Source organism: Oryctolagus cuniculus, chromosome 7 (assembly GCF_051225735.1).
Source record: "Oryctolagus cuniculus isolate XC-2025 breed Fujian yellow rabbit chromosome 7, ASM5122573v1, whole genome shotgun sequence".
NCBI classification, from domain to species: Eukaryota; Metazoa; Chordata; class Mammalia; order Lagomorpha; family Leporidae; genus Oryctolagus; species Oryctolagus cuniculus.
In genome coordinates, this window is record NC_142873.1 from 37,550,091 (window position 1) to 37,564,931 (window position 14,841).

General features: G+C 50.7%; 1 protein-coding gene across 1 annotated transcript; it reads right to left on the reverse strand.

Annotated features, from left to right (window-relative positions):
* Nucleotides 1-9,595: 9,595 nt before the first annotated feature.
* On the reverse strand, nt 9,596-13,641 carry FCRLB (Fc receptor like B; the record flags this gene model as incomplete). Its single annotated transcript, XM_051858158.3, has 4 exons — nt 9,596-10,164; nt 10,357-10,647; nt 11,299-11,565; nt 13,383-13,641. Coding segments are annotated over 4 exons (1,233 nt in total), but the record flags the coding sequence as incomplete, so codon positions are not given.
* Between the last annotated feature and the right edge of the window lie 1,200 nt (nt 13,642-14,841).

A 14,841-nucleotide genomic window follows, 5' to 3' on the forward strand; every position in this document is an offset into this window, starting at 1 on the left:
AGATTCTGTCTGGAGAGGTACCCATCTATTCTGATGGATACCATACCCTGTTAAACCTTGCTACCTGGGGCCAGCGCTGTGGCATAGCAGGTAAAGCCACCGCCTGCAGTGCCGGCATCTCATATGGGCACCGGTTAGAATCCCCTCTGCTCTGCTTCTGATCCAGCTCTCTGCTATGGCCTGGGAGAGCAGTAGAAGATGGCCCAAGTCCTGGGGCCCCTGCACCCGTGTGGGAGACCCAGAAGAAGCTCCTGGCTCCTGGCTTGGAATCGGTGCAGTTCCAGCTATTGCAGCCAACTGGGGAGTGAACCAGTGGATAGAGGACCCCTCTCTCTCTCTCTCTCCCTCTCTCTCTGCTTCTCCTCTCTCTGTGTAAAACTCTGACTTTCAAATAAATAAATAAATATTTATTTAAAAAAAAAAAAACTTGCTACCTTCCTTACCATTTTCTCTGTCTCATGTCTGAATTCTTTCTTGTGCAAAGACAGGAACCTATTCCACTCATCTCCACTAACAGAGCAGCCTGGACAAAAACTGGCACCTGTATGGGATGCCCGTGTCACAAGCAGTGATCTAACCTGCTACACCACAACACCTTCCCCTGCTTCAGATATTAGTTATAACAGGGGTGAACATTTTTATGAAGCTTCTTATTATGAGCAGGATATCATGCATCAGAACCAATTATCTTTGCAGGTGTAATGACTGGGAACACATTAAATCAATGTGGGCTAACTGTAGTACATGTTAGAAATTTGATGAAAAGCTAGGATGATTTGGCTTGGGATAAGAGCCCTAATGAATTCAAGCTGCTACCTCTAATATGCTTTTGATGTAGACTTTATCAGGTCTAGTACCGCTTCCTTAGCTTGGATTTCCTCTGTGAAGATGAACTGATTAAGCTAAAAGAGTGACACAAGGGTAAAACCAGAGTTGAAACCCTGGGTCATAAAGAATAGATTCACTCCAAGGCTGGTGCTGTGGCCCTGGCCTGAAGCACCGGCATTCCATATGGGCACCGGTTCTAGTCCCGGCTGCTTCTCTTCCGATCCAGCTCTCTGCTATGGCCTGGGAAAGCAGTAGAAGATGGCCCAAGCCCTTGGGCCCCTGCACCCACATGGGAGACCTGGAAGAAGCTCCTGGCTCCAGATCGGCCTAGCTCCAGCCGTGCGGCCATTTGGGGAGTGAACCACCCGACTGAAGACTTTCTCTCTGTCTCTCCCTCTCACTGTCTGTCTGTAACTCTACCCCTCAAATAAACAAATAAAATCAGAAAGAAAGAAAGAAAGAAAGAAAGAAAGAAAGAAAGAAAGAAAGAAAGAAAGAAAGAAAGAAAGAAAGAAAGAAAGATTTCAAAGCTACCCTCAGTTCAGAGAGCTTTGCAGGATCTCACAGGTGATGATCAAAGTAATAAACAATTTACCCATAGATAGACTGGAACCCACCTTTGTCATTCCAAAAGAAATGCATTGACCACCCCCAACACTGACCCATCAAAAGAAGACCACATGCATTGTGGGCCAACCAGAGGCTCACAAATGAGCTGATCACATCACTCAATTCCCACTTCAAACTCTAAGATTCACTGCCTCTACTCACTAGGGAGCCTGAGAATTTTGTAACAGCTACTTGGCCCCTTGCTCTGTGCTTCGCAATAAACACCTCCTTTTGTTCCACCAACCCAGTGTCAGTGATTGGCTTGCTGCACACTGGGCAAGCAGATCCAGTTTTGGGGGTTGTATAGCAGTTCCTCCAAGCAGTTTTGGGGGTGCCCTATAACACTAGTAGGCAGAAAACAGGTGTTTATTAAGGAAGTACAATCAAGAGTGTGTTTCTTTGTGTTAACTGCAGATCAGCTAGCAAGAAATTCAGAAGATAGTGAGCTTAGCATTACAAATAGTGCACTTTCTCTGAGGTGGGGACTGTACTACTGGAGTGTTACATGACCCAAAATACTAATGCCATCAACATCCAACCAGGGGTACTCAACAGGAGATGCAGTTAAGAGGGTTTCATGGGTTTGACCAAGAAATAAAATTCAGGGGCCAATGCTGGGGTATAGCTGGTTAAGTTGCTGCCTGCAATGCCAGTATTCCATATGGGTGCCAGTTCTCGAACTGGCTGCTCCACTTCTGATCCAGCTTCCTGCTAATGTGCCTGGGAAAGCAGGGGAGGATGGCCCAAGTGCTTTGGCCCCTGCACTCACATGGGAGACCCCGAAGAAGCTCCAGACTGCTGACTTCAGCCTGGCCCAGCTCCAGCTGCTGTGGCCATTTCGGGAGTGAACCAGCAGATGGAAGATCTCTCTCCTTTCTCTCTGTCTCTAAGTCTGCCTTTCAAATAAATAAATCCATCTTTTAAAAAAAGAAATTCAATTCAGTAGTGCATTCTCTTAACCAGAGTCAGAGAGACAAGCTCTGACACGCATAATTAATTGAAATACAAATTGATACTATCTCTTTGAAGAAAATTTGGTGATATCTTTTAATTAAAATACATAAAAAGATATATCCTTTAATTAAAGTTAATAGAAACCATGATCCTGCAATTCTACTTTAAGAAGTTTATCCTACAAGTATACTCAGGTATGTGCATAAAGATATAGGAATGAAGATATTCATGGCACATAATTTAAAACAGTAACAATTTACAAATAATCTAACAATCCATCAATGGCTCTGGCAGAGGTCATCTCTCCAGGAAATGATTTCCAAACCTTCACACTGGGCTTAGTGCCTCTCCTCTTGCTATCTGGTCAGAAGACAGGGACACAGAACGAGCCAGAAGAACTATGACACCACACCCTTCCACCCTAGGGTTGCCTCTGAAACTCCTCCCACAGCTGGCCAATCCGAAATTACTACTGTAGCAAAACCGCTGCCCAGAACTGGTGCCAGCTGGAAACATCCAATATGCTGATTGTGTGCCCACAATGCCTATAGCACATTGTAATAGCATTATAGGATTGCCATGGCAAACACTCTTACTCCCATCATGCACCTCCTGCCACAACACTTTCAAGACTTCCTAAAAAGGCCAGAAGATGGGCAGTCACCAAACTTCCAGAAATCTACATGGTTTTCTGGAAAGTACTCCCTCCTTGTGCCTCCACATCACACAAAGGGGATGAACCCTCATCTCGTGAGTTGCAATAGAGAAAAGGGAACTCTTAAAAACTACTGGTGGAGCAGAAAGAACGGGCCATCAAAGAAGGAGGTGCCTTTCTCTCAAGGGAGGAGAGAACTTCCACTTTGATTATGGCCTTGTCTAAATAAGGCCGGAGTTTGTGAACTCAAGAGGCTTCCATAGCCTTGGCAGCTCGTGACAAGAGACTCGGGTGATTACTGACGTCATAAATAAGAGTCTCGGGCCGGCGCCGCGGCTCACTAGGCTAATCCTCCGCCTAGCGGCGCTGGCACACCGGGTTCTAGTCCCGGTTGGGGCACCGGATTCTGTCCCGGTTGCCCCTCTTCCAGGCCAGCCCTCTGCTGTGGCCAGGGAGTGCAGTGGAGGATGGCCCAGGTGCTTGGGCCCTGCACCCCATGGGAGACCAGGAAAAGCACCTGGCTCCTGGCTCCTGCCATCGGATCAGCGCGGTGCACCGGCCGCAGCGCGCCAGCCGCGGCGGCCATTGGAGGGTGAACCAACGGCAAAGGAAGACCTTTCTCTCTGTCTCTCTCTCTCACTGTCCACTCTGCCTGTCAAAAAAATAAAAATAAAAAAAAAATTAAAAAAAAATAAATAAATAAATAAGAGTCTCAATTGTTAAATCAACACCGGGAGTCACTGTGCACCTACTCCCCATGTAGCATCTCTGACTTTAATGTGTTGTACTATGCGAATTAATGGTAAAACTAGTACTCAAACAGTACTTTGTGTATCTGTAAACTGTTGAAATCTTTACTTAGTATATACTAAGTTAATCTTCTGTATATAAAGATAATTGGAAATGAATCTTTTTAAATTATTTATTGATGATATTCACATCTTTTTTTTATTTGACAGGTAGAATTACAGAGACAGAGAGAGAGAGAGAGGTCTTCCCTCCGTTGGTTCACTCCCCAAATGGCCGCAATGGATGGAGCTGCACTGATCCGAAGCCAGGAGCCAGGTGCTTCCTCCTGGTCTCCCATGCAGGTGTGGGGGCCCAAGCACCTGGGCCAACCTCCACTGCCCTTTTCTGGGCCACCCTCCACTGCCCTCCTGGGCCACAGCAGTGAGCTGGACTGGAAGAGGAGCAATTGGGACCAGAACCAGTGCCCATATGGGATGTTGTCACCACAGGCAGATTAGCCTAGTGTGCCACAGCGCTGGTCCTGAAAATGAATCTTGATGAAGAATGGAGTGGGAGAAGGAGTGGGAGATGGGATGGTTGTGGGTGGGAGGGAGGTTATAACAGGGAAAAGCCACTATAATCCAAAAGTTGTACTTTAGAAATTTATATTTATTAGATAAAATTAAAAAAATACTGGTGGAAATGTAAATTAGAAAAACTGCAGTAAATGGTATGGAGATTCCTTAGAAAACTAAAACTAGAACTTGCGTATGATCCAGCAATCCCAGTAGACATGTATCAGAGAGATACCTGCTCCACCATGTTTGTTGCAGTGCATCACAATATATATATATATATATATATATATATTCAAGCAAGATGTCCATTAATGGGTGAATAGATAAGGAAAATGTGAGATACACACACACACACATATATATATACACACACATACACACACAATGGAATACTATTCAGCCACAAAGAATGAAATCCCAGCATTTGCAGCAAAATGGATAGAACCAGAAGACATCACATTAAAGAAATAAGCCAAACACAGAAGGACAAATACTGCATGTTCTCCCTGATATGTAGAAGTTAAAAAAACTCCATCTGAACACAGAATGGTGAATATTAGGGGCTAGGATGGGTAGGGGAGTTAGAAGGATTTTTGATAATGGGCACCAAAGTGAGTCAGATCAAAGGAATAAGTTCCTAATGTTACACAGCATAGTGGGGTGACTGTGCGTCAGAACAACGCAGTACATAGTTTATGAACAAACAGAAGCTCCAAACTTCCAATCATAGTCAAGTTGAAGAATCAAATGTTGATTAATCTGATTTCATCAGTACTCATGTACTAAAATGCCCTGTAGTCCATAAACACATATAATTATTGTCAATAAAAATTTTAAGAAAAGTGTGTCTGTTTTAATCATGACTGAGAAACTCCATTGCAGACTAAGAACAGATGAGAAAAAAGTATGTTTAATGAAGGTTCTCCTTGCTTCAACTTTCTATCGAGCCAGTCCTTGAACCAGAGCCATCAATACACAGTCAAACATGCCTGGGTTATTAGTCACAGTTCTGAAACTGAACCCCTATAATGTAAAACCAGGACACAGCCTCTCATTTGTCTGCTGTAGCCCAAGGTGTCCTTGCTTGCTCTTTATCAAAAAGAATTTGCTGACTTAAGGGAGTGATCCAGCTGGCCTTACAAGGTTCTAATCACTGGACTCAAGGAGTCATTTGCTTCTCCAATAGATAAGAACCTTGATGGTCACTGTTTTCATGGGTGATTTGTGTAGGGGAATTCCAGGTCCCAGCAGAATGTAGCTGCCAACTTCACGTAACCTCCAAACCAACTGGAGCCCACCTGGCCATCATAAATTCCCTAAAGAGCACAGTATCACTGGCCAATCAAAGGAAGGTCATGAGCACCACTGACCAACCAGGAACTTGGACATGAGCTGATTACGCACCTCTCAGTCCCAATTTCCATCCATAAGAACCTTCACCCCTAACTCCTCAGGAAGCCCAGGAATTAAGCAATAGCTGCCCTGCTCCTTGCTCTGTGTTTTGCTATAAATACCTACTTTCTTTGAGCTGCTCCTCTTCCCATCCAGCTCTCTGCTATGGCTTGGGAAAGCAGTAGAAGATGGCCTGAGTCCTTGGGCTCCTGCACCCACGTGGGAGACCTGGGGGAAGCTCCTGGCTCCTGGCTTTGGATCGCAGCTTCGGCAGTTGCAGCCATCTGGGGTGTGAACCAGCAGATGGAAGACCGCTCTCTCTGTCTCTACCTCTCTCTAACTATGTCTTTCAAATAAATAAAATAAATCTTTTGGCTGGCGCCGCAGCTCTATAGGCTAATCCTCCACCTAGTGGTGCCGGCACACCGGGTTCTAGTCTCGGTCGGGGCGCCGGATTCTTTCCCGGTTGCCTCTCTTCCAGGCCAGCTCTCTGCTGTGGCCCGGGAAGGCAGTGGAGGATGGCCCAAGTGCTTGGGCCCTGCACCCCATGGGAGACCAGGAAAAGCACCTGGCTCCTGCCTTCGGATCAGCGCGGTGCGCCGGCCGCAGTGCACCAGCCATGGCGGCCATTGGAGGGTGAACCAACGGCAAAAGGAAGACCTTTCTCTCTGTCCCTCTCTCTCACTATCCACTCTGCCTGTCAAAAAATAAATAAATAAATCTTTTTAAAAAAATCTTATTCCTCTGCTAAGCGTTAACCACATCTCATCCCCAAATTATTTCATGCACCAGTGACAGCTTGGACCCCTTAGCTTCCCAGCACTCTGCCTCCTAAGTACCTCAGCATGCCCTATCTTAAACCTCTGGTAATGAAAGGATGTGTTTGTCCATCTAGTATTGTGAGGTTACCTTGTTTCTCTCATTTTGTGAATGAAGATGCTTAGCCTCAGCCCTCTTAAAAAGGTTGAGACAAAAAGTATATGCAAAAGCATGAGTAATGAGTGATGGTGGTGTGATGGAAGAGAGCAGGTAATCCGTGTGGCTGTGGTGTGTGATGGGTGGACCATACATGCTGTGACGGGCAGTCTGGGTTTTACCCTGAAGTTTTGATCCATTCTCTTAGGGAAAAATCTAAGCGTACAACCCAAAGAGTTCTCCTTTTCTGCAGAGTGAAGTCAAGTCAGGAGGCTGAGACGCAATCTTCTCTGATGGAGGGCATCGGGTTTCACACATGATACCTCATATAGACAACAGTAGGTTTAGGGTTTGAGACCTGAGTCTGAGGCACAGAATTGGTCAGAGGAGCAGAGAGAAGCAGCTTCCTCCCCAGGTGCACTCAGCATTTGGCTGCCATCCCTGCTGCTGAAGAATGAGCTCTCTGAGGTTCCTCTAAAGGCAGGCTGGGCCATCTCTTAGGCGAGCTGGGTTAGCTGGTCTTCTGTTTCCCTAAATGCAGCCTAGAACATCACACACAAGTGGGATGATATCACCCTACTGCAGGCTTCTCTGGGAGGTCATTACTAGAATTATAATGGATGATCTTGGTCCTGTCCCCTCAGATGAAAATTGAAGGATTCAAAAATAGTGCAGCCTACAGGACATGCCAGTCAGTTCCCTTCCCTCTACAAAGGAAAGCTGGGTCATGAATGATTCTCATTCTCACCCCCCCACAACCCTAGGTAGCAATACAGGAGCAAAGATGTTGTGGTGGTTCACAAGGTGTGGATGAAAGGGATTCTGCCCCATTCGTTCTCTTTTGAGTGGCTGTTTCACTTTTTGCTCTCTTAAAATGATCAGCTGATTTTTTTAATGACTTAAGACTTTTTGATTACTAGGTCTCTTGGCACTAATACTAATCATTTTCTATCTAGATCAGGAACAGCAGAAACATCAGGGAGAACAAAGTCAAAACGGGAAAGAGCCCGGGCACTGGACTAGAGTGCAGTTGGTCAGGGAAGGGTGCCTGGGAACAGAGTTCTGAGATGTTAGACAAGCCGGAGGTAGAAAGCTGGAAATCAGAGCCTCAAAGACCCCTGTGAACGAGGACCGTGGCACCAGGTTACAGGGACCTGGGCATATCTTCTCAGGGCTAAGCAAGGGTGAACTGAGATCAATTTATTTGACTCTTATTTTCTAATTTTAAATTAGCAACTCCTCCAATGAGACTTATTGGTGCTCTCATGTATGTCCAAATGCCTTTGGAATGCTTACAAATATCCATCCCAAATAGCCAATGGGTGAAAGTTCTTCTTTGTAAGAGTTTCATGTCCTGGTTCTTTCCTACTTTTTAAAAAAATATTTTATTTATTTGTTTGAGAGGTAGAGTTACAGACAGTTAGAGGGAGAGACAGAGAGAAAAGTCTTCTGTCCATTGGTTCACTTCCCAAATGTCTGCAACGGCTGGAGCTGCACCCATCTGAAGCCAGGAGCCAGGTGCTTCTTCCTGGTCTCCCATGTGGGTGCAGGGGCCCAAGGACTTGGACCATCTTCCACTGCTTTCCCAGGCCATAGCAAAGAGCTGGATTGGAAGAGGAACAGCTGGGACTAGAACTGGTGCTCATATGGGATGCTGGCGCTGTAGGCGGAGGATTAACCTGTGCCATGGCATCAGCCCCCCTACTTTCTAATATTCATCTTTACCACTGTTCCCCAAAAACATCCCCCCCTGCACACACATACACACAGAAACACATAGAATTCTCCAAAACGCAGTTATTTGTAGCTCTAAAAACACATTGGAGTCTTTCGTGTCTCCATGCCTTTGTATCCTGGGTTTATTTGCCCTAACAATCTTTTTCCCATCTCTGTTTGGGGAATTCTTGCTCTTCCTTCAACAATTCAATTTCCTCCTCTGAATTTCTATAGTGTTTCACAGAGCACTTATCACACTGCCTTGTATGTGTGCACGGTATAATTTCAGTGACTTTGTAAGAACAACATGGTGAAGAATAATACTAAGAAGAATATGGTGCAGTCTACTACTGTCTTTCTGGTTAATCAATTACTCAGACAATGGGGATGTGACTGAATTTCCATCAGGCAGAATTAAAGGGCGGAGGGGTGTAGTTGTTATTTGCTCCCAGTGAAGAAGGGCATGAGATGAGACCCTCTGAAGACAAATCACCCCACCCCTGCTGAGAACCAATGGCTCCAGCAGGGTGATGGGGGGTCCATGAAAAGGAGATTTTTGGGGAGCACAGTCTGAAATCGCAATCAAAAGGGCCTTTCACTGTTTTTCAGGTACCAGAGAGGGTGCCATGAGGGTGGGGCAGGGGTTTGTGTGCATGGGCGTATCTAGGTGTGTTAGCGTTGGAATGGCTCTTAAGGAAGGAAAAAAAAAAACAAAAAAACTACAAAGCATGAGAATTCAGAAATGTTGATGCTTTGTCTCAATCACTTTCCCCAAAGTGATCTCTGGTTGAATTTCTTGCTAAGGTTGGCACAGCCTGCCTGCTACCTACCAAAAACCCATCAGACTCCAGGGGTTGCATCTGGGTGAACCCACCGGAACTCTGACCCAGGAGTAGGAAGTCCACACAAATACCTTTCCCTCCCTAAAACTAAACAGAACCGAGGACTTTGAGGCTATGAACTCATCACTAACGGGACTGAAAGTCTTTTTAATATTAACAGCTGGTAATAAACCCATGATGAATTACAGTTTGACCTTCGGCTCTCTCAAGGACCTTACCTAGTAAGAGTTGGCCTGTGCTGAAGGAGGCCCTGGCTAGGTGTCGTATGAAGAGCTAACGTCGACTAAATTGACCGCAAGTCCTAAACCGCCAGTCAACCCTAGATTTCCAGTTCCTTACTGAACCTCACCAGGAGAAGGAAGAGATCACCGAGGTTTGTGGTTACAGACCTCTAAGTGAGGTCGGACTCGCCCGCCACACTTCATGGGCCCTTCTTTAAAAACCACAGCAAAAGAAAGGGACGCAACAAGAGAGGGCTTTGAAAGGGCTCGGCTTGCGAGGCGGCAGAGCAGGGGACGGTGGCCGTCAACTCAGATCTCCACAGGAGTGGTCTCTGGGGTTTCGGGGCTCACAGCCAAGGCGGAAGTGGGCGTCTCGCGGGTTCCCCTGAGCCCCGGGAGAGCCTGTGGTTCCTTTAATTCCAGGACCACCCTGCTCAGAAGGCCCTTGAGCAGCCGCATTTCTCGGAGCAGAAGGTCCACGTCGGGTTTCAGGGCCCCGGCCTGGTCCACGGGCGTGGGCGGAGCGCAGGCAGGCGGCCCGGCTGCAGTGGGGACGCCGCCGGCCGGGAACTGCAGCCCCGCCGAGGTGGTGTTCGCCGCGGAGGACGCCGACGGGACCGACCTGGACACCGGGGGCTTTCTAAAGGACAGCGGCTTGTTAGCCGGAGCCAAGGCTGCGGCCTGCAGCGCCGGGGCGGTGCTGGGTGCCAGATCCAGGAGCGAACCTACGAAGGAACGCGGCACAGACGCTGACGCGCGCCTGACATCGCTGCGGTCCCAGGGCGCGGGGATCGGGGAGAGGCGCGGGGCGGGGAGGGGCGGAGGAGAGCGAGGAGGGCGGGAGCCGAGCGGAGGGGAGGGCGAGGCCCCGCGGGGTAGGGGGAGCCGGTGCGGGGCTGCCGGTGGGGCTCGCTCACCCCGCCCCGGGAGCTGCAGCCAGGGGCTACGCTTGCGGACGCTGCGGGAGGCGGTGGCCACCTCGCACCAGTACGACTCAAGCTCGTCGACCTCGGGCTCCGGGACGGTGTACTCGGCGGCCCAGTCGAAGCGGCGCACGGCGCGGCTGTACTTGTAGAAGGCGAACTGCAGCGGCGTGTCGCGCTTCTGCGGGTGCAAGCGCGTCTCGCAGCGCAGCACCACGGCGTCGCGGGCCGCGCCGCGCGCCTCCTGCGGGCTGGCCATGCTCAGCACCGGCGCCTGGAACAGCTCTGCGGAGAGGGCGGCGCAGGGGCGGAGGATGCTTGTGGGATCCCCTCGGGGACCCGGGTGCGGCGGAGGAGGAAGCCAGACCTGCCGGCCGCCGCGCGAGCCCTCGCTCCTAACCCCTTTCCCGCAAAGGCTCCCCACCGACCAGGAGCCCGAGACGGGGCGGGAGGAGACAGTGTGTGCCCGTGGAGGGAAGGAGGCATGCTTTCTGAAACGTGGGCCGGGAGTCCCGAGTCTGCGGGGAACCTGGAAAGGGAGCAGGGAGGAGGGACCATATCCCGACCAATCCCCGCCCCCCACTCCCGCAGCTCGGGGTCTGCAGCCTAGAAGGGGGGTCGCTGCACCTGCCTCTGTGGACCAACGCTCGGGAGCCGGTTTCTCGTCCCTACTCGCTGCAAACCACCCACTTCCCATCCCCCCGCAGCCGCCCTTCTGGCTAGGACCCGGCCAGAGTTGCGCTTTCTAGCCTGGGCAGGGACCCCAGACGCTAATCAGGTCGCAGGTCCAGCGGAAGAGAAAACTTCTGTGGTTCGACTGAGAGAGCCAAGGAGGCAGCTACTTGAACCCCCACCTCTCGTTTCCTCGCCTGGTTCCTGGCCCGGAATTTCCCACTATTCGTTTGCTTCACCCGCCGGACCCCCGGTGTGCCCCACCTTGCACGGTCACAGCCACCTTGGCGGAGAACATGGGCGCGCTCTCCACTGGGATGCGCATGGTGCCGGAGCACTGGTAGCGGCCGCTGTCGCTGGCGCGCGCCTGCAACACTGTGTAGTTGGTGCTGGAGTGGAAGTAGCGCACGGCCTGGCCGTCGTGGTAGTAGTGAAGCTTGTAGATGACCTTGTCGTACCAGCCACGGCAACGTATCACCAGCGGCTCGCCCTCGAAGACCGCGGTGTAGGGCACTTGCAGGATAAGCCAGTCTGCAACAGGCAGCGCAGGCGCGCTAGACCCCAAGCCGAAAGGTCAGCCCTGGAGCCCTCGCATTCTCAGCCTCCCTCCCCTCCCTCACTCCTCATCCTGGAGCAGCTCCTCCTCCCCTCCCCACTCCCTCCCTCCTCTTTCCCCCAGGCCAGAACGGGACACACCTTCCCTGGTGGTTGGCACCTGTAGTGCAGGATGCATTAGGAAGTGAATGAGGGGAAAGGAGGAAGCTCCTTTGGGAGGCAAAGATGCTCAAGACTCCTACCCGTCAGTCAAGTTGAAAACTTATTCCCCACCTTCCACTCCCGATGCAGACCAAGTTCTAGCCACAGTGAACTGCTGAGGAGGGCCTGGTCTGAACCCAGGGCCTTAGTAGCTGTTTTCTCAGCCAAGAAAACACTCCCTTACCTGTTTAGGTTGAGGTCTACTTGTCCTGCGTGTGAAGGCTTAGACGTTTCCCTTGCAGAAAACCTCCCAGACACCCAGCATAGCCGTAGGCATCTCCCACAGCACCCAGAATTCACCAGATCACCACCTACCTAGCCCTGGCACGTGCTGGATGCCATATTAGGTGTTGAACCTTGTGGAAAAATTCCACAGTGGCACAGCCTGCGTGCTACCAGCAGCCTGCAGGCAGTAACCTCTGTCTCGCTTATTGAGCACACTATTGCTCCAGCAAGAAATCTCAGGCTGGTGGAGTGGGCACTACTCACCTGAACACTGAGTGGTAGCCTTGAAAGTCTACTTCCAAATTGTGGCTTACCAGCCTAATATTTTTTTTTTTTTTTTGACAGGCAGAGTGGACAGTGAGAGAGAGAGACAGAGAGAAAGGTCTTCCTTTTTGCTGTTGGTTCACCCTCCAATGGCCACCGCAGCTGGCGTGCTGCAGCCGGCACATTGCACTGATCCGAAGCCAGGAGCCAGGTGCTTCTCCTGGTCTCCCATGCAGGTGCAAGGCCTAAGTACTTGGGCCATCCTCCACTGCACTCCCGGGCCACAGCAGAGAGCTGGCCTGGAAGAGGAGCAACCGGGACAGAATCTGGTGCCCCGACCAGGACTAGAACCCGGTGTGCCAGCGCCGCAAGCAGAGGATTAGCCTATTGAGCCGTGGCGCTGGCCACCAGCCTAATATTCATTTGCTATTCCTTAAGAGTAGCTGATCCTGCACCCTCGTGCACGAATTGTTATTTCTCTATCCTGCTTTTAAACCCTTCAAGCATTTCCAGAGGCAGTTTCTCTGTCCACATGTGTGTGTGCTCTGGCAATACAATCTTTGATGAAGTGCTCTGTCCAGTTGCTGCCATTTTCCTTTTGCGGCATGTCATGATTCAGTTTTCATACGACAGTCAAAGACAGAGTTACTATTATTGGCCCTGCTTTACTGCAGGGGACACTGAGACACATCAAGGTGTGTGTCACGCTGTCAACGTCGCGCTGTCCATCAGGAGTAATTCCTGCAGCTGTGCTCAGCCTGCCCAGGGACACTCACTGTTCTTGCTTCGCCCAGCCCTCTCCTTTCCACTGCTATCCCAGCGTTCACTGTCTGGTATTCCCAGCCTGCAGTCTCTGCTCTTCTGAGCTGCTCTCAGAAACAACCAGAAATGTTTGTTGTCCCCACCCTGTGGCGGGAGCTTTAAGAGGGACGTTCAGGGCCAGGCAAGCTTTACTGCATCTCTCACAAGTGCCATGCAGGTGGCCTACTCTAGAGAGTCAACAGAGGCCCACCGTGACCCTCATTTCCTGCCCCCTGGGGGTGACCCAGCATCCACTGCTACGGGTGGGACAGCTGTCCCCCTCCCCTGCGCAGATCACTCACCATTGGATACAGAGAGATGGATGGGGTCACTGACAGGTGCTCCCCGTGTTTGGCATCGATACACGCCTGGTGTCTGGACCTCAATGCTCTTCTTGTGGGAGGGCAGGAGCAGGTGACCCAGGTACCAGAGAGTGCTGATGGGCCGGAGCTCCAGGAGCAGGGGGTGGTAGCCATCACACCGCAAGGTTACCCGCTCCCCCTTGAAGATTGTAGTCCAAGGTGGGTGTAGAGACAATATAGGCTTCTCTAGAGTGGCTGGGGTATGTGGGAAAGGGGGGCAGTATGGAAAAGAGAATCAAGGTGAGGTGCCCAAAGATGCTGCCTGAGGTTGGGAGATCTTAGAAAACCCTGGCTTCCAGGACCCAGCCTGTGTACCAACTCATTCCTGCAGCACAGGAGACCATGGCACTGTTCAGCACAAGTGCATCAGCCAGCACCTGTTTCTAAGTGACTAAGCACTCTTAGTCACAGGGACTAAGGGCAGGTGGGAAGAGACTATCCCAGAACAGTCCAGATTGGGGAAGGGAGGGTCTATCTAATTAGGTCACTTAGAGGGGCTGGAGAAGTTGTAGGAAATTGGGATGCAGGAGGTGTAAGACTCACCAGCTTGCCCATTGCTTGGAACTGGGAAACAAGGAAGAAAGAAGGGAGGAAGAAGGATGTTGGAGATGAGAGCAAAGAAGGGGACTCTTGGGCATGGCAAACACTGAATGACTCAAAGCCTGCTTTCGGCCCCTCTTCCCACACCCACCCCTCCCCCCCCCATACCAGTAGATAATGAGCCATTTGGTACCTGAAGATTGAAGAGCCACCTCACACTCTGCCCTACCCCATGCCCTTACTGCCAGAGCCCTCTGTCGCTGAACCTCATTGAGGACTCACCCAGGAGCAGGAGGGCTGTCAGCGCCCACATGGTGGATCCGCCTGCAGCAGCTGCAGAAGGGAGGTGATGCACTGCCATGGGATGGGGAGAGAGAGAAAGAAGTGGCCAAGGGCTGACCACGGGGGACTAGGAGACTTTGCTGCCTCTCCACCCATTTCTAGTTCCTGAAGACAGTGGGCTGGAGAGAATGGAATTTGGGCGGGGTATGTGGCAACCCCCAGACATCCCATGTTCACCATCTGCTACCTCAAAAGCCACACCACAGCTCCGGCCAGCCCTATAGACTCCTGTAGAGAGGACCTACGGAGCTTGTGCCTGTGGAAGCACAAAAGAGCCACCTAGAGGGGTGGCGCAGTGGGTTAATGCCCTGGCCTGAAGCTCCAGCATCCCATATGGGCGCCAGTTCTAGTCCCGGCTGCTCCACTTCCCGTCCAGCTCTCTGCTATGGCCTGGGAAAGCCATGGAAGATGACCCATATCCTTGGGCCCCTGCACCTGCCCAGAAGAAGCTTCTGGTTCTTGGTGCAGCTCCAGCCATGGTGGCCAATTGAACCATTGGATGGAAGACCTCTCTCTC